Source organism: Sus scrofa, chromosome 15, assembly GCF_000003025.6.
Source record: "Sus scrofa isolate TJ Tabasco breed Duroc chromosome 15, Sscrofa11.1, whole genome shotgun sequence".
In the NCBI taxonomy this organism is placed as follows: Eukaryota; Metazoa; Chordata; class Mammalia; order Artiodactyla; family Suidae; genus Sus; species Sus scrofa.
Genome location: NC_010457.5, coordinates 23,468,691 through 23,487,399, shown reverse-complemented (window position 1 = coordinate 23,487,399; position 18,709 = coordinate 23,468,691). Strand labels below are relative to the sequence as shown.

Sequence of the window (18,709 nt, the reverse complement as noted above, 5' to 3'; positions counted from 1 at the left end):
GTAGTTACACATTTTACTACAGAAATACACATGTATTTGAACAGAGATTGCTGCCCCAGACCAGCTGGGGCTGTTATTTAATTTATGGAATACATAGCATATTGTGTTTCTAAAACTTAAAAAAGACTCTAAATCCCCAGACCCATCTGGTTCCAAAGATTTGGAGAAAGGCACTGTGGACCTATATTCTGATAAACCCAAAATGCAGGTACTCTACAGTGCAAGCTGGTCTACATACCTTAGACATCAAGGGAGTCAAGGGTGGGGTGAACTGATTTTTGTATAAATTCAAACACCTAATCAGTAGGCAGCCAGGAACCTCCAAAATCAGGTCGACTATGGCCAAGGTGACTTAGTCCAGGCATCTTCCTCATCCCTTGCCCTTGGATTCCTTCTTACCTGGGCCACATTTAATATTTTCAGGAAGGCCAAGATTCATTATGGCAGGGTTTTGTTGGGTGGGGGGTGGAGTTGGTGGTGGTGTTTGTGCTTTAGTTTCACAGCAGGTATTTTTCCCATCTCAGAGACATACACGCATGTGTCTTTGTATATGTGAAAGCATCTACATATATGTCTGTGTGACCAATCACGTATGTGAATGATTCTGAGCCTAGAAATGAATGCTTCAGAAATGTTTTATTATACAGACAAGCCACAATGGTGAGGTAATGGAGACATTTCCCACAGCGGCTCTTCCTTGTACAGAAGCAGAGAAAAGACCTCACCACAGTGGAATAAGCCAGGAGGTTTAAAAAGCACTACTGCCTGGATCTTAGCCCCCTCTAAAGAACAGCATAAACACACAGCAGTGTCTCTCACTGATTTAAAAAAAAAAAATCATCTAGAGAATTTAATGGAATATAAATTACCAAACCTCTTCTTTGAAAGTCTGATTCAGTAAATATAGGTTGAAGCGGATGATTTAAAAAAAAAAAAAAAAAAAAAAACTTCATCACCCTAATTGGATACACTGCCTTGAAGTTTGGAAAAGACAAGGCCACAGGGGCCCTGTGCTGAAAGACCCTTTCTGAGGAATATGGTAATTAGATAAAGGAAGGGAAAATAAGCTTCAACCCTTGTGCGAATTCCAATCAGTTAGCAGTATTGATTAGAATTGCTGTCTGAAAAGGACTCTGAGACCAAGTTCTTGCTCAGTGGGGAGATGTGCCATGATCGATTAGCAAGGTCTGCTGCGCATAAAGCAAGAGTGCATAGCGGCACGCCTGCCACACATGTGCCATCTCTCTGCAGTCCAAGCCTAAGTGCTAGGGTTCCCAAATGTCGTTAATACTCAGCTGTGGGGGGAAGGCTTCCGCCCAGATCACTAGTAAAGGAGAGAAATCCCAGTTCCCTCCCCTTGCCCCTACAGGCGAGTCTCTCCACGCCTTGGGTTTATCTCTGCTTGGTGAAAAGGTTCTTGAAGGCGTTGTTGTAGTTCTTGTTAAAGGCCGTGTAAATCAGGGGATTGAAGAAAGAGTTGGAGTAGCCAAGCCACAGAAATACGCTTTTCCAGATAGGGGGCAGGCTGCAGGCACAGAGGGGGCTGATGAGCTCCGACAGGAAGAATGGGATCCAGCACAGCACAAACACGCCAATGAGAATGCCCACCATCACTGCCGCCCGCTTCTCCTTCTGCTCCCGCCACGATTCTCCGCTCATCTGAAAGGCCACCGTTGGGCGTCGCACCGTGAACACCATCTCAGCCTGGTGAGGTGCCTCCTTCACCTGGGAACAAAGGAAACGTGGAATTAAAAAATAAAACAAGTACCCATCATGGTGCCATGGAAATGAATCTGACTAGTATCCATGAGGATGGTGGTTGGATCTCTGGCTTCCCACTCAGTGGGTTAAGGATCCAGCCTTGCCGTGAGCTGAGGTGTAGGTCACAGATGCAGCTCAGATCCTGTGTTACTGTGGCTCTGGGCAGGCCAGCATCTGTAGCTCCAATTCGACCCCTAGCCTGGGAACTTCCATATGACCCGAGTGCAGCCCTAAAAAAAAAACAAAAAAAAAAAACAAGACATAACACCGAATGATATAGAGACGTGAGGCTACTCTACCTGAGACAGGATGGACCTGGGGACCTGGGACTCTTTGCTGCAGTGCTTTCACCTGGACAAATGTCTCCTGCAGCAATAAAATACAAAGAAACTATATGGGACTAAAAATAACTGTGTGGGTGGGCAGTTGGGGCAAGTTATGGACAAAAAGATACAAAAAGACCAAAAATTCAACAGCCATCTGAAGAGACTGGATTAAAAACAAACAAAAGACAAGCTACCGGGAGCAAAAACTGGGTACTATGCACCTCCTGTACACAATACTACCAAAGGGCTGGGCAGACCACCTAAACCACCTTTCAGGCCCAGACCCTGGACCCACCCCTACCCTCACCCCATGTAAGGAACCAGCTCACCCCTCCTCAAGGAGCAGCGAGCAAGGGAAACTGTTGCATGTTTTCTCTTCTTCCTGCTAAAGCAAGGGCCCCAGTACAGCCTTGCCTGAATTCCTTGTCTGGCCTCTTATTAATTTCTAATAAGGCCAAGAAGCCTGGTCATTAGCACAACCTTGGCCAACACCTCCACTTCAGCCTCATTCAAGATGCATTGATACCATAATCCATCAAAAAATATTAGGTGAAAAAGTTCTTGAAACCATAGGTTAAAGTAAGTTCTGAAAATTCTTCAGGGAGTGAGAGTTATGGTCTGCACAATGGCAAATAATTGACCTAAAAAGGAAGGGAGGCAGTTAAGTGTAGGCGTCTTGGTGTCAGACCCTGGATTGAGCCCTGCCCCACTGGCTGAGCTGCTTCCCCATTTGTGAAGCTGGATGACCGATTCCCTCCCCCTACCATAAGGCCATCATGGACATCGAATGGGAATGTGTCAGGGTGCCCAGCACAACCCCTGGCACAAGCGCTCACCACTCAGTACTCGTGGAGGGGGTTTGGGCCTGTGACTATGACACCCCTATCCCCAGCAAGCAGAACAGACCTAGGTCTGCCCCTCACAAGTTCTCAGCCGGAGAGGCAGCCTGTAAACATCACCACATCAATAATTGCAAGAAGTTATAGAATTACCATGCTACATGGATTCACTTTAGGGGATTTTTTTTTTTTTTTTTTTTTTTTTTGCTTTTTAGGGCTCTGTTGGCAGCAAAGGGAGGTTCCCAGGGTAGGGGTTGAATCAAAGCTACAGCTGCCAGCCTATACCACAGCCACAGCAAATAGGCATCCAAGCTGCATCTGCAACCTACCCCACAGCTCGCGGCAACACCAGATCCTTAACCCACTGCACAAGGCCAGGGATCAAACCTGCAACCTCATGGTTCCTAGTCAGATTCATTTCCCCTGCACGACGAGGACGGGAACTCCCAAATTAGGGGGTAATTTTGTAGTGCCAAACCCACAATAAACAAACTGTAAATGCCTTTGGGGTGATAATTAGCTACCGTTTAAGGAGACTGGCATGTTCCCTATCATCTCTTCCACCCTCCCCCCCCCTTGGTAATTTTATCTCTTGTGTCTCAGCTTAAAAGCTACCAGCCCTCTCAGAGAGTCCCTCTTGTCCCTCTAAACCAAACCACATCCCCCTGTGAGCTGGTACCGTGTTCCCCTCCTTTGCAGCAACATGTGTGATCCTGAGTGTTATATCTGGCGCCCCTGCCTGGTCCAAGCTAAGCAGGACAAGACAGGGCCTTTCTTGCACACCACCTGCCTGGCAGCACCATCTGGAGCCTGGTATGTGCCCAGGAAACAGCTGCTGAGTTGACGGATCATTTCCACAGCATGGTTCTCATCTGAATGTTTCTTTCTTCCTGGAATGCTGCCAGTCAAGGCCACAGATGCTGGAGAAAACACAGAGGCAAGGAGCTTCCAGGCAAAGATTGTGTCTAATTTCTCTCCCAGACACAACTGGAAGCAGTCATCAGGAGAGCCACCAGACCTCAGGGTACTTCAATGTTACAGAGGGAAGAGTGCAAGTGTCTCCTCTCACCTGGGGCAGGAGGACTGGAGCTAAGAAGGTGGAGGAGGCCCTGAGTGGCCCAACTTGTGCAAACCCAGGACTCCTCACTCTCAGTTCTACCTTCAGTTCTCAGTCTCTGTTATGTCCCCCCACCCCCATCTCTATTTATTTGGAAAAACACAAGTCAGCCTGAAAGAGATCATTGCGATGTGAACAAAGAGTCCTTTCCTTTGTGAGTGTACCCCTGGCACCCTCCTCCTGCCACTCAAAGAAAGAAGGAAGACACAGGTGACTCCATGGGAGAACAACCAGCATTTCCCTCCTCCTCATCCCTCTGCCCCTTGCGAAGGCCTGGCTTGGCAAACACACTCCCGCTGGGAACCAGCCTGCACCCCCACTTTAATGAACCATCCCAAGGTCTCCAGTCCTGCCTGAGGCAGGTGGGAGCTGCAGGTCATCTCACCCCTTCAGAAGAGAAAAGACTAATTCCCAGAGGTCCCAGTGTGGCTCAACTAGATCAGCATTGTCTCTGCAGAGTTGGGACGTGGGTTCAATCCCCAACACAGCACAGTAGTTTAAGGGATCTGGTATTGCCACAGCTACAGCATAGGTCGCAGCTGCAGCTCAGATCTGATCCCTGGCCCAGAAACTCCATATATCCTTGAGAGGACAAAAAGTGTGGGGGGTGGAGACTGACCAATTACCTCACAGCAGACCACCATCAAGTTAGCAAAAGAAATCTGAGAACAAAACATGGCACCCTGAAATCGCCCCTTGAATATTTCATGGTTTATTCTCAGGAGGGAAAAATATTATCAGAGCACAAGAGGAAGTGACAGGTGATTTGTTTATTTTCCTCCCACCCAGTTCATTAATGGGCACTTTCCCAGTCATTTCTCTGCTGACCTCTATGACCTCCCAGGCACCTGAGTTTCCCCAAGGGGAATGCAGTTCCAAATCCTTGTTATATTATAGAAGTCAAGACATGGGGTCAGTTCAGTTCAAAGGGATCCTGGGGAAAGAGAAAAGGCAAGTCCACTGATCAAATAGGTGGTTTTTTTGTTTGTTTGTTTGTTTTGGTTTTTCTGTTTTGTTTTGTTTTGGCCTAGCAACAGCATGTGGAAGTTCCTGGGCCAGGGATTGAACCCACACCACAAACAGTAATAATGCCAGATCCAACATTTAGGCCACAAGGGAACACCTAAATAGGTTTAAAACATCCCAGCCTCTGGAGTTCCCATCGTGGTGCAGCAGAAATGAATCCGACTAGGAGCCATGAGGTTGTGGGTTTGATCCCTGGCCTCACTCTGTTGCCATGAGCTGTGGTGTAGGTCACAGACAAGGCTAGGATCTGGTGTGGCTGTGGCTCTAGTATAGGCCAGAGGCTACAGCTCTGATTTGACCCCTAGCTTGGGAACCTCCATATGCTTCGGGTGCGACCCTCAAAAGACAAAAAAAATAAAAATAAAAAACCTCTGCAGAGGGACAGGGAAGATAATGGAATCTTTCCAGAAGCATCCTCAAAGCAAATGAGTCAATCAGCGATAACCCTGGTTTTCCAGGAGACAGGCAAGCTTGGCTTTTGGCTTTGAAATGTATTATCCAATAGAAAAGCAAAGGACATGAAGAACAACTCCAGAAAAGCAACTGTAAAGCAGACAGCATGCTAAACATTTGTAATGAAGAATTTAATTCATCCTCATGCCAAACCTTCAAGGGATTATCTCCATTTTACAGGTGAGAAAACCCAGAATCTATTATAGGATTATGTTTATGCTTGGGACGCTTTTAGTATAGACATCTTTGGCTTCCTGGGACATTTGTAGGGGCTCTGGCAACTGGTTCTGAGGCCACCCCTGAGCTGTTCCATCTTTCCTCCTTGGTCAGATGTCTCCTCAGCCTCTTTGCCCTGACCTTCCTCTGTACACTTGTCTGAAAACTGACCGTCAAGGCTTAAAAGGCCTCTGACCCGAGATTAAAATCCACTAATCTGAAGGCAAGAATACATCGCTTCTCGGCCTTTTGGCTAAGATCAAGTGAAGGCAAGAATACAGACTGTTGAATGCACACAATCAGAAGAACCTGGCCCTTTATGGTCCTGCAGTAAAAGGATGGGCACTCTTGACATGCAGAAGTTTGGAGACATCAGGTTCTACAGCCAAGGCCACACAAGCAGGACAAAGCAGAGCCAAGGTGTCTGCCCAGTCTGGTCCCAGGACAGTATGGTTTCTCCCTGCCACTCTGAGACGTGATCTAAGAAGTGAGTTCACTTAGACATCACCATAGAGTCTGAGAATTTTCTATATGTTTTCTGGCAATGAATCTGCCAGACAATATATGCTCAGACATTTATTAATCACCTACTATGTTTGTAGGGATTACATAATGGAATTTCCCATCAGGTCCCGATTTCTTTTTCTTTTTGGCTTTTATTTTTAGGGCAACAATTGTGGCATATGGAAGTTCCCAGGATACGGGTCAATTTGGAGCTGCAGATGCCAGTCTACAACACAGCCACAGCAACGTGAGATCAGAGTCACATCTGTGACCCATAACACACAGCAACACTGGATCCTTAACCCACTGAGCGAGGCCAGGGATAGAACCAGCATCCTCATGGACACCAGTAGGGTTCATAACCCACTGAGCCACAATAGGAACTTCCCATCAAGTCCCAATTTCAAATATTCTGTACCTGTATTCCCAGAAGCATTCTAATATTGGGCATGGATTCTGAATCATCACTCTGAATACTGTGTCATGATCAACACAGTAGGGCAGGGACCACAGGTGTCAAAACTCCAGCACCTAGTGCAATGTACGGCATAGAATAAAAACTCAATAAACATGCTGAATAAGTAGAGAAAGACGACACTCTCCAAATATCTTGTGTTTCTGCACACTTGGCTAGCAAAGGCACTGACAGCCCTTGTTTTGGACTAGCTTGGTTGTTTAGCAAACAGCTTTGGAAGATAGAGATAGTGTTTCCCACTGCAAAAGAAGACAGGTTTGCTTGCAACTCATTATAAAAGCTTCGGGTTTCCTAAGATCAGAGGGCAGGTTTATTTATTGTCTAATACAGACTTGAGTTCTCTAGTCTGGGAGTTCCCTTACTGAAATAGAGTTTTAACTAAAGAACAACCCCCCCTCCTTGGCTAAGAATGCAGCTGCAAGCCTTTCCAGCTGTGCTCGTCACTATACCACCCTTCTTGTAATAATGTGACAACTGTGTGCCCTATGCCCAAGCCAGCGGCCCTGCTAATCATGTACTCAACATTGCTTATCAGTTCTGCTTCTGTAACCTCGCTTGCTCAGTTTCTTAGGGAGGAACACTGTCTGCTTGGGGATATGGGGGGGGAGGTCTGGGAAGCTTACATGGGAAAATCAAGATCTTGTAGTGTATAAAAGTTACTGAGAACAAAGACCTGGTGCTCAGACTCTGGAGGTGACTCCTCTGAGCCGGCACCAGTGCTGAATAAATCTTGCTTTTCCATATCTCCGAGTGCTCCTTCCACTGCCACGGTTTTTGAGGTTTCCGCAACACTACAATTTGTTTTGCTGTTGTTGCTTCAGGATTTTATTTTGTTTTGTTTTGCATTGTTTCTTTTTATAGCAGGACCTGTGGCATATGGAAGTTCCCAGGCTAGGTGTTGAATCAGAGCTGAGCCAAATCTGAGCCAAATCTGTGACCAGCTGGCAATGCCAGACCCTGAATCTACTGAGTGAGGCCAGGGTTCGAACCCACATCCTCACAGAGACTACACTGGTTCTTAACTCACTGAGCCACAATAGGAACTCCTCCTCTATGTGATGCCAGTCCAGGGGGCCACTCCTTATCACTCCTGTGAGGGAAAGGGGGACAGACTCACACGTGAAGCTCATGCTGCCTCGTACCCTAATAAAGAACTGTGGCTCTGATCCAGGAGTCTCATGTCTTCTGCTAGCATCCAGAAAACTGGGAGGCTGACTTGTTGGCTTGCAAGCAGGTAAAATCTCAGAGCTTTGTAGTTCCTGACAGTTGCCTAGTGTTTGGCCATGTGGTTCCACACACACCATCTTAGTTATAAGAGCAGCCAGTAAGGAAGGAATGAGGAAACCAAGACGCAGAGAAAGTTAGTGATTACGTAGGATTCCAAACTGAACCCCCATTTCTACATCTCCAACCATGAAGAACCTCACCTACTTGGTCGGCTTACTGGAGGATTACAGTGACACTGTAGGACCTCAAAAATGTCAGCTTCGTGTCCCCTTGTCCTTCCCTCTCCAGCTGTCACAGAAGGCATCCGCGAATATTTGTAAACCTCTAATGTCATCAGATAAACACCCTAACAAGAAATAGAATCAGAAAGCAGAAAGAAGAAAGGTTTCTAATCACTTGCAGAACCAACCAGTTTTCATTGAGACCACACTGTTCAGGCCTCCACCATGGTGAGGCTCCTCACAACACTGGCAGGGCGGGTAGGGGGGAGACCACACTAATTCTAATGACTAATCAAGTCTGGCAGCATCTGAGAGAGGGCAGAGGGCATGGAGAGGCTTCCCATTCTGATTGGAGGTAATTTGGATTATAACTGAAATCACCCATTTCTTGTTTTTATTTTTATTGTTTTGCATTTTAGGGCTGCATCCTCGCCATATGAAAATTCCCAGGCTAGGAGTCAAATCAGAGCTGCAGCTGCCAGTCTACACCACAGCCACAGCAATGCGGGATCCGAGTCACATTTGCCACCTACGCCACAGCTCACCGCAACACCAGATCCCCGACCCACTGAGCAAGGCCAGGAATCGAACCCACATCCTCATGGATATTATTCGGGTTCATTACCACTGAGCCACAACAGGAACTCCTGAATCCCCCATTTCTAACCAGAGCTTGGCAGGTCAGAGCTTAAAATACCTTGTCTCCATTCTCTCTGCCCAAGGTGAACTGGGATAACCAAGCTCCAGGTTGCCTTTCTCAAAGACATTAACCAGAATAGTCCCTCCACATAAACAGGAGCTGTCTAGCTTGTCTGACAAACTAGCACAGGAAATCTTCTCAGCTTCTTCTCTTGTGCAAAAGAAACCAGAAAATAAATTAAGGATGTTTTCTTGTAAAAAAAAAAAAAAAATGCAGGGCACTGCTGGACTTGAAAAAAAAATATAACTTTCCCTTGAGTGTCATAACATACACAGCAGAGTATATAGCTTTACTAAGCTCTTGGGTATGATCATAACCTAAGGTACAGTTATTATCATTCCTATATTTCAAAACTATGGATTTTTGTTGGGGGGAGGGGTTAGTCACCCTGGAATGCCTAAGGACCTGTGGAGTTAATGCTGAGAAGGGAAAATTACAATCAAGTGTATTAATTCAAGTTCTACTACATTTGTTTCTGCTCTAATATCATCTGATCTAGTCATCCCCCTTTATGAGTCAATGCCAGAGGAAGGTCCTCTGTTGAGGCTTGACTTCTTACTCTGAGGTCCCTAGACTCCCAGGCCAGAGTCTTGGCACAGCGGGAGGGTGTAATGGCACGGGGTGGGTGCTTCTTGCACACATTTTGTCCAGCCTCAGTGTTCTGACATGCTCTCCTAAGGGGCCCTGGCTTAACTCATGACTGCTGTCCTGTCTCAAAGAGACCTAGTTCCTACTGCACTGTGGGTTCCAGCCCTCAGGAGAGCCAGTGGGAGGAAAGGCTGGGCATCACTCTTCAGCACCTACATGCCCTTCTGGGACGCAAGTCCAAAACATTCTTTAATTTTTAAGGAATTTTGTGACCTCCAGAATAACCATGGAGTATGAATCTCATCTTTCACTGAGAAGCTCAATCTTCTCCAAGATCTACATGGATTTAAGAAGTGGCTTGTTGGAGGAGTTCCCTGGTGGTTCTGTGAGTTAAGGACCCAGCATTGTCATTGCTGTGGTGCAGGTTCAATCCCTGGCCCCAGAAGTTCCCAATGCTGCAGGTACAGCACCCCATCCCCACCCCAAAGTGGCTTGTTGCAAGGCCATTGATGAAAATGCATAATCTCTGCACCATGTCTGTCTACATCCCCTTCCTTTTCTCCTGCCCTTTGCCCCTCCTCCCCAACAATCCAATCAGAGAAAAGATAAATGGGAGTAGATGTAAAAAGGTAGACTTAACATAATGATGTAAGGGAACAAGGGAAAAAAATTATAGAGATGGGAAAATCAAAGATATTTCCAAAAGCATAGAGAAAATGCTCCTTCATCCACTCAAGTGGTTCTGGAAACCCTCAATTAGGTGCCAGTCTTAAAAGGATCAAGCCATTAGCCAGATGTATTGTTATCAGTGATACAATTTGATTGATAAAATTTACTTTTCTTAAAAAAACCTTGCAGTCGGGCGCAAGAATGTGTTTGAGTCATATTTCTTTCACTAGACAGAATCAGAACAAGGGTGGTGATTTTGTACTACCGTCTACACACATCTGAGCTCTGACTGAACATGGCAAGTGTCCCACATGCCATTCCGGTCACAAGCCTACCAGCTCCCTAGTCTTAGGGTTGGAAGAGATGACAACTAAAAAATGGATAAGTGACAAAACCATCAAGGGATCTGTACAGATTCCAGTTGCCTAGGGCTTATATACTGTATGCTTACAGCACAAAAGCTAATGTTGATGTAGAGGACTGGCTTGGAGAGCCAAATCTCTTATGACATAATATTAACTAAAATTCATATCCAAGTCGTTGTAAACCCTACAGCTCAATACTATACACTTATCTTGCTCTTTACAGGTTACAAAGAGCTTTCCCTACACACTGGAAGTCTTCCAGGACCACTGCACGCTGGACAGACTTCTAGCAGTGCATCTATAAGACTTCACTGCATTTACAATTCTGTAATTGTGGTATACTAAAAGTAATCCCTCGAAAGCAAAGACCACTTCTATGAAACTGCAGAGGCTACCACATTGCCTGAGGAACAGGTGAACACAAGTCAGTCAAGGAATCCTGAACATCATCTGCGTGTCCTTTCATTGATGGTTTTAAAAATACGTCCACAGGTTTGCTGACATGTCTCCTAAAGATGGAAGCTAATTGCCCTTCCCTTGAGTGTGGGTTGGAGTTTGTGACTCACTTCTAATGAATAGAATGTAAGGGAAGTGATGTAACAGAACTTCTGAGACCAGATCATAGAAGGCATTGTAGTTTCCTCCTTGCTTCACTCTCTCAGTTTAGGGAAGCCAGCTGCCATGTTGTGATGACACTCAAGCAGCCCTGTGCAGACCTCCTGCTACCAGCCCTGTGAGCCAGGCACAGCTATAGCCATAAGAGACCTGGGACCAGAGCCACCCTGCTAAGCCATTCCCCATGCTTAACCCATGGAAACTTTGAATTCGTATTGTTTGTTGTTTTAAGGGACTAAGGTTAGGGGTAATTGTTAAGAAATAACTAATCCACCGATAATGGTAACAAAAGTAAGAGGAATAAAATAATAATTCATTTTTCTTTTTACGACTGCACCTGCAGCATACAGAGGTCCCCAGGCCAGGGGTCAAATTGGAGCTGCAGCATGGGAACATCAGATCTAAGCCTCATCTACATCCTACAGTGCAGCTTGAGGCAATGCCAGATCCTTAACCTACTGAGCAAGATCAGGGATTGAACCTGCATCCTCACAGAGACAATGTCTTGTCTTTAACCCACTCAGCCACAATGGGAACATCCAATAATTTATGTTTAGAATTTTATAAGAATTTCAAAAAGTAATAATGACAACAAGACAACAGCTATAATCTAGGGTTTATTATTTTAGTTCTTCCATATACACTATTTCATCTACTCTGCACAAGAATATTAGGAAGCAGATGGCAAAATTTCCATTTTACCTACAGGGAACAGCAGATGAGATGAATGCATTTGGCTAACATGCTAATAAGTGGCACAAAAAGAATTAAAATCCAGGCCTCCTTGTTCCCAAACCCCATGCTCTTAGACCCTGTGCACCCTGCCTCCCAACATGTGTTTCTGGCTTGAGTGAGTGAGTGAAGGGTCTCGAAGCCTGCATTAGGATATTCAAGAGCCCCAGGCATCCTTGCCTCTGTGGGCTCTTCCTCCATTGAAAAAAATTACAAGTTGTATTTTATGACCATATTATTGTAAAGACTGATATAATCAAGGCTGAGCTCATTATTACATATCCATTACTCTTATATTCATTTTCTTCCTCTAGAAGACATGAAAATTAAACCATTTTCATGGGCCCCTAAAAATACAGTGGCTCTGGGTGGTGTAGCCACTGTGCCTAGTGAATAAATAGGCCCAGGGATCAACTTTAGTCCAGCAATCAGACCACTAAAAAGATCAAAATGTTTGATGTTGCATTTAAAAAGGCAAACAAATGATCTCTGTTGACTTTGCTTTTTTCTTCTTCTAAGGAATAAAGGACACAGAGCTGTAGGAAAAAATCATATCCCAGGGGGGTGTTTTGGGGGACCAGAATATAGTGTAGGAGTGGTGCTCCATCTATGAGATTGAAAAAAAGGATAGAGGTGGGAATTAACCCTGTCTCCTGAGAAAAGCTAGTGGTACCTCTATGTTCAACTCTGTTCAGCCCTCCTGGAAAGGAGTTCATGGGCATAGTCTTGAGATCCTGCTCCCTGTGGATGAAAAACACCATATCAATAAACAGAGGATGTTGAGGCCATCAAGCCATCATCCAGTGCACTGTGCTCCCTGAGAGGATTCAGGATGAAGAAAAGCAGGATACTGGCCCTAGATAGCTGAGATGCACATCAGAGGAATTATTTCACTGAGCACAGGCTCTTACATCTTCCCATATATAGAAAAGCCCTAAATTCACTAACTTGAGAGATAAAGTTTTCTTTCTTTTAATATATGTATATGTATAAAATAAACTTTTTTGAGGAGGAAAAACATGTGGAAGTTCCCAGGCCAGGGATTGAACCCACACCAAAGCAGCGAGCTGAACTGCTGCAGTGACAAGGCCGAATCCTTAATCAGCTTTGCCACAAGAGACCTCCTGGTTTTCTTTAATCAGCAGTAAACTTTTGATGTTCTGACCACCTGGCTTTTGCTGCAAAACGCTTACAAAGACTGGCTCCTCCCTCACTTCTTTGGTGCAGTCTCTCAGAGTTAACTGAGAATCTCTCTCCCGGGCTTAAGTCCTCAAGAAGTCCGTCGAATAAAGCATGATTCTCAACTTTTAGGTTGTGATTTTTTTTTTTAGTTGACATTCCCACAACCCATTTCGACTGTGAAATGATTGCCACACCCCTATGAAGGTCCAGATGCTTGTGAGATGCTTGTGGTAGTGCTCAGAAGATAAGTCCTTGGAGAGAGCACAGCACAATGAAAAAGGGATGAAAAGAAAGGTAACCTTTGGATCCAGGACAAACTTCAGCTTCTTCACCTGTGTGGTGGTGGATTATCTCACTTTATGGTACCTGAGTTTTATCAACTATAAAATGAGAGCTGTGTGGCAAAAACAAATAGCCACAGGCTCCCTATGTTTTCACAGCCAGTGTCTGGCCAAAGAACTATGAACAGAAGGGACACTTCATGATAAGGCAGGTAAAAGCTGCTGTATCTCCAGGTCTTGCTTCCACTTTCACAGCAACCTCAGAAGACACACGTTCAAGACAGCACATAGCTAAAAGACAACGGCCCAGATCTATGAGCTATTGCCTGGAAGAGAGCTGGGCATGGGGACCACCAGGCCCACAGTGAACTCTGAGTGAGAGGGAGATAAACCATTAGACTGGAAGACTATATTACGGCATGTCTTAGCTTATCCTGACCAACAGAAACAGTATTGCCAATTTGTCTACATCATGAGGATTAAATAAGAGGATGACAATAATAGTGCCTGCAAGAGGAAACTCAATCAGCATTTCTTTCCTTCTCTACTTTCAAAAATGGAGGCACTGTTGCAGATAACTTTCTTATACAATTTTAGTGTTGGGACCTAGCCACAGAATCTGGGAAAAGATGAAGGATGTGCACAGCCCCACAGAGGACTTCTCTGCCTTCCTAAGTGCTCCATCACCCACAGAAAGCAATACAGACACCTTACAGGACCTAAATTCAACTCAACCCATTTCCCCTGGAGTGCAGATAAAAGCAGGTGGGGGAAAGCACAGAGAGAAGCCACATTATTTAAAAGTTCTTTTCTTTTTTCTTTTTATGGCTGCGCCTGTAACATAATGGAAGTTCCCAGGGTAGGGGCCAAATCTGAGCCATAGCTGAGGCATAAACGACAGCCACAGTGACACTGCAACTGAGCCACATCTTCGAACTATGCCTCAGCTTGCAGCAACATTGGATCCTTAACCCACTGAGTGAGACCAGGGATGGAACCTACATTCTCATTGGAGACTATGTTGGATTCTTAACCTGCTGAGCTACAACAGGAACTCCTATTTAAAATTTCTATTTGGGTGTTCTGTGGTCAGGAAGCAGCACTGCTGACTCAGCAACACTATCCAGGAGCTTGCTGGAGCCTAAAGAAGCAGGATGTTCTCAAACCCCATCTCATCTACATCTCAGCATTATATGATTCAAGACTTTCAGTCATGCCTTAGACCAATACTGTGTATTAGAGAAAAGAACTTGCAGCCCAAAGCGCAGAAGGGGCTTGCCCCAGGACACACTGCCACCTGGGGCTAAATCACCACACTGCCCCTTGCCTCTCAAGAGTCATTTCTCCCACCAGTGGGCACCTTGATTGACCAGGTGCCCATCCAGGCACATCCACTTTGTGTCACCTGCCTGAATGGGGTTTGTCAAAAATGAACACTGAACTCGGGCTTGGCAAGCCTTGTTGGCATCTATCTCACTAAGATTTCTCTTGGATTGATAGAGGGTTTTGGGTTTTTTGTTTTGTTTTGTTTTGTTTTGTTTTTTGTCTTTTTAGGGCCACACCTGGGCATGTGGATGTTACCAGGCTAGGGTTGAATCAAAGCTGTAGCTTCCAGCCTACGCCACAGCAGCAATGCCAGATCCAAGCAGCATCTGGGACCTATACTACAGATCACGGCAATGCTGGATCCTTAACCCACTGAACAAAGCCAGGGATCGAAACTGCATCCAAGGGATCGAAACTGCATCCTCATGGATACTAGTCTGTTACCACTAAGCCACAATGGGAACTCCTGAGAGAGCTATTAAAAGTCAGTCCTATCTCGGCAATGAAATAGAAAAGCTATAATCACCCCAGGCACTTCCAAGGGTCTTTTCAAAGTACATCATTAATTCCCAATAAAGCTCTGGCCTAGGGACCCTTTCCAATTATAGACTTGATATTCCTATTTTATCCCACAAAATTCCTCTGCCATTAAATGAAGGGAAGGGGAGCCCTGCTTTTTAAAACACATATTTGAATAAATAAGTATCTTGAGTTAACTTTTAAAATTCGACAAAACTAACAACAAAAAAACTTAACCTCTTTATTTCCCCCCTTATGTCCCCTTTCCCTGGTCCACATATTGTATTAGGAAAGGGGCAATAAGTCCTGCTATTTTCAGGGAATAGTGTTAGGGAATATAGTCCCTGGACAGCAGAGAAGGGGCTAGGGTGCAGTGGAGAAAAAAAAGGGGGGGGAGGGCAAAAGGGCACAGGACCCTGCAGTTGAGCTTGGTCTAGTCGGGACTACGAAATGGGCCGCTTGAGGACTCCCCAGACACAACCGCTCCAGGGAAAAAGCAGCAGAGGTCGGAGCAGCGGAGACGTGTCCTCCCCGCTCCAGAGCCACGTTGCTTCTGTCACCTCCTTCCATTCCGCGGTGCGGCGGTGCCCGGCACCAGTTCCAGCCCGTGTGTGAGGGTGCTGAAACCCCTTCACCGCGCGCACATCAGGGTCCCAGGTGGCGAGCACTTGGGGTGAGCTCCAGGCACCAGTGATGGGCCCCTCCGTGTGCGCTTCAGGAGAGCAGATGGAGAGCTCCCCGTGCGCTCCGGGTACGCCGGTGGCCAACCTTGTCGCGCGTGCGCCAAGTGTGCAAGCTCTCACCGCCAGCTTTGGCCAAGCTTCCTCCTCCCGCTCCAAGACCCTCTTCAAGGCCCCTTCCGCAGCCCGCCCCTTACCTGGCCGGTGGCGGGCAATGGCAGCACAGCCCTGCGGCGACGACTGAAGCGAAACTTGGCTGCCTTGTATATCTTCCAGTAGACAAATAGCACCACACCGAGCGGGAGGTAGAAAGCGCCGCAGGTGGAGAAGACGGCATAGGAGGGTTCCTGGCTCACCTGGCAGCGCTGGAGCCGAGCGTCGTACGCCTCGCCCCAGCCAAAGAGGAGGGGCGCGAGGGCGATGAGCGCGGAGAGCGCCCAGGTGAGCGTGATCATGAGCACCGAGGCTCGGCGGCGGGTGCGCAGCGTGTACTGCAGGTGGCGTTTGATGGTCAAGTAGCGGTCCAGGGCTATGGCCGCCACGTTCCAGATGCTTGCGGTGCAGCACAGTACGTCGAAGGAGATCCACACTTGGCACAGGTTCCGGCCCAGCCGCCAACGCCGCCCGGCTGACAGCTCGTTTACTAGGCTGAGGGGCATCACTAGTGCTGCCACCAGTACGTCAGACACGGCCGTCGAGGCCACCAAATTATGAGGCACACGGTGGAAGGCGCGGACGCGCAGAATGGTGACCAGAACCAGTAGGTTCCACAGGAAAGTGGCTGCGATCAGCAGCACCAGCAGCGTCACTACCAGCGTGGTGAAGAGGGAGAAGGGTGACTCTCGGCCCAGCAGGGCGGCGCCGCCTGGGATAGATCTGAGAACCCCGCCGGTGCTTGGGCTGCTGCTGCAGGCCTCGGGTCCCAGGAGAAAGGCGATACCGGTGGCGGCCACGGAGAGGTTAGCTGCCTCCATGGCGCGCGGCGCTGGGGATCCCGGCACCCCCGCGAGGACGCACGCGCGCCAGGGGCTCTGCGTGGACCCGGAGGGTGGGGGCATGGGAGGGGGTAAAGTGTGCCTGGGGGAGGACAGAGACGGTACCAGTTCGTCCTATTCTGGCACCTCCTGGGGCTGCAGCCCTCCTTTGGCGCTTCTGCTTGGAGGCTTCGTGGACCTTTTTTTTTCCGGTGGAGGAGAAGAAGAGTGGGACCCCTCTGGAGTGCAGCTCTGCTGGACAAGCCAGTCCCCCTCTTGCCTTTCCTCACTGTCCCTGGCGCAACCAGCTGTTATAGGACTGGAAATCCGAGAGCGCGGCGAGTGTCCGCGCGAAGGAGCGGGCTGGGGAGTTCCTCCCCACCCCGACTCCGGCGGCCCCCTACTGGAGCCAGGCCTTCAGGCTGTCCCCTGAGTCTCCTTGCCCCTGCCCTGCAGAGAGAACCCTAACCCCGGAGTCCCTCAGAGAAGGTTCACCATTGTCTAGGAACTCGGAGCCGCCACTTTGGCGGATCCTTCCCGGACAGAGAGGTTATGGTTTCCTCGATCTCCGTCCTAAGAATAGGTGAACTAGGAGACTCAGGTATTGGGGTCCATTAAAACAGGAAGCTTCTCAACCTGGCTTCTGCCTGCCTGCCGCTTCACTAGCAACACTTCTGCTGGGAGAGGGCTTCATTGCTGCCTTGAGAAGTTCCCTCTCTGGCTCTATGCAGAAAGAACGCGGCTTCTAAGCAGTTGGGAGGGAGTGTTCACAATCTCCTCGCCATCTCTAACCCTTTCCATCACTTCCCCACTAGCATTCCCACCCCGCCCTCCCTTTGCAGTTGTTAAAGTTCCTGACTACAGTATACGTCTTCCAGTTTTTCATATCCACCATAAGGATGGGGTTATTTTTTGTTGGCCCCTGGCCAAAAGTAGAAACCAAAGAGAAGTGAAATCTCCCTAACCCATGGCAGGGCCCCTGTTTACAGTCTCTTACGCTTTAAGAAATAGTTCACAATCAATTGAATCAACATAAAGCTGCATTATTTCTGATCCTGGGAGTGGAATAGAAACATAACACAGAGCCCAAACTGCCCCTTTTCTTGTCAGGGCAGCTTGCCTGGCTGTCATCCACTGCCTTCTAACACTCTGGGAACAGCCTGAGGGTGAGCAGAGTGCCCAGAAGAGGCTCTTTCGCTTATGGCACCCTAGACAGAAGCAGGTGGAGGGGTTTCTTCCCTGGTCCTCTGAGCATCCCAGCCCTGGCACCTGGGGCAATCCTGGGGGATCTGCACTCCACTTGAAGGACAACAGGAACGTCCTCCTTACTCTCTCTTCCTCATCCATTCACACAGCAGGCACTTTTCTATGTTCTGCATCCTGTAGGAGACTATTTTGCTTACACACAGAGACTCTATAGCACACTCGTGGGGCATAAGGAGCAACATGTAGAGTCAAAATAAAAATACTTGAGGAGAAGTTCCCATTGTGGAGCAGCAGAGATGAATCTGACTGGTATCCATGAGGATGCGGGTTTGATACCTGGCCTCACTTAGTGGGTTGAGGATCTCTTTGCTATCAGCTGTGGTGTAGGTCACAGACGCAGCTCAGATCCCGCATTGCTGTGGCTGTGGCATAGGGCAGCAGCTGCAGCTCCAATTCAGTCCCGAGCCTGGGAACCTACATATGCCGAGGGTGCGGCCCTAAAAGCAGAAAAAAAGAAAAAAAAAAACCACAAAAAACAAAGGACAACAATGAAACCTTGGACTTTTAGGCATACATGTCAAATGGTTGATAAAAATATTAGAAATGGTACGGTGGGCTGTTCAGGGTTCACAGGAGTGGAGGAAGCTCTGGTCAGAGAATCCCTTAGGCTTTACCGAACTGTGGGGAAAGCATTTCGATACTGGACT

At 47.4% G+C, this 18,709-nt stretch overlaps 1 protein-coding gene across 1 annotated transcript; it reads right to left on the bottom strand.

Annotated features, from left to right (window-relative positions):
• On the bottom strand, positions 372 to 16,796 carry LOC100154782 (5-hydroxytryptamine receptor 5B). The gene is made up of 2 exons (XM_001927428.3): positions 16,020 to 16,796; positions 372 to 1,725 (listed from the first exon to the last, which is right to left on the bottom strand). The coding sequence occupies exons 1-2, from the start codon at positions 16,794 to 16,796 to the stop codon at positions 1,393 to 1,395; spliced, it is 1,110 nt and encodes a 369-aa protein (XP_001927463.1). The 3' UTR covers positions 372 to 1,392.

Bases quoted from the DNA above. Each gene is read 5' to 3' on its own strand.
- LOC100154782 (XM_001927428.3), bottom strand. From the start codon at position 16,796: ATGGAGGCAGCTAACCTCTCCGTGGCCGCCACCGGTATCGCCTTTCTC. The intron at 1,726-16,019 runs GTAAGGGGCGGG...CTTTGTTCCCAG, and splicing joins CATTGCCCGCCACCGGCCAG to GTGAAGGAGGCACCTCACCA.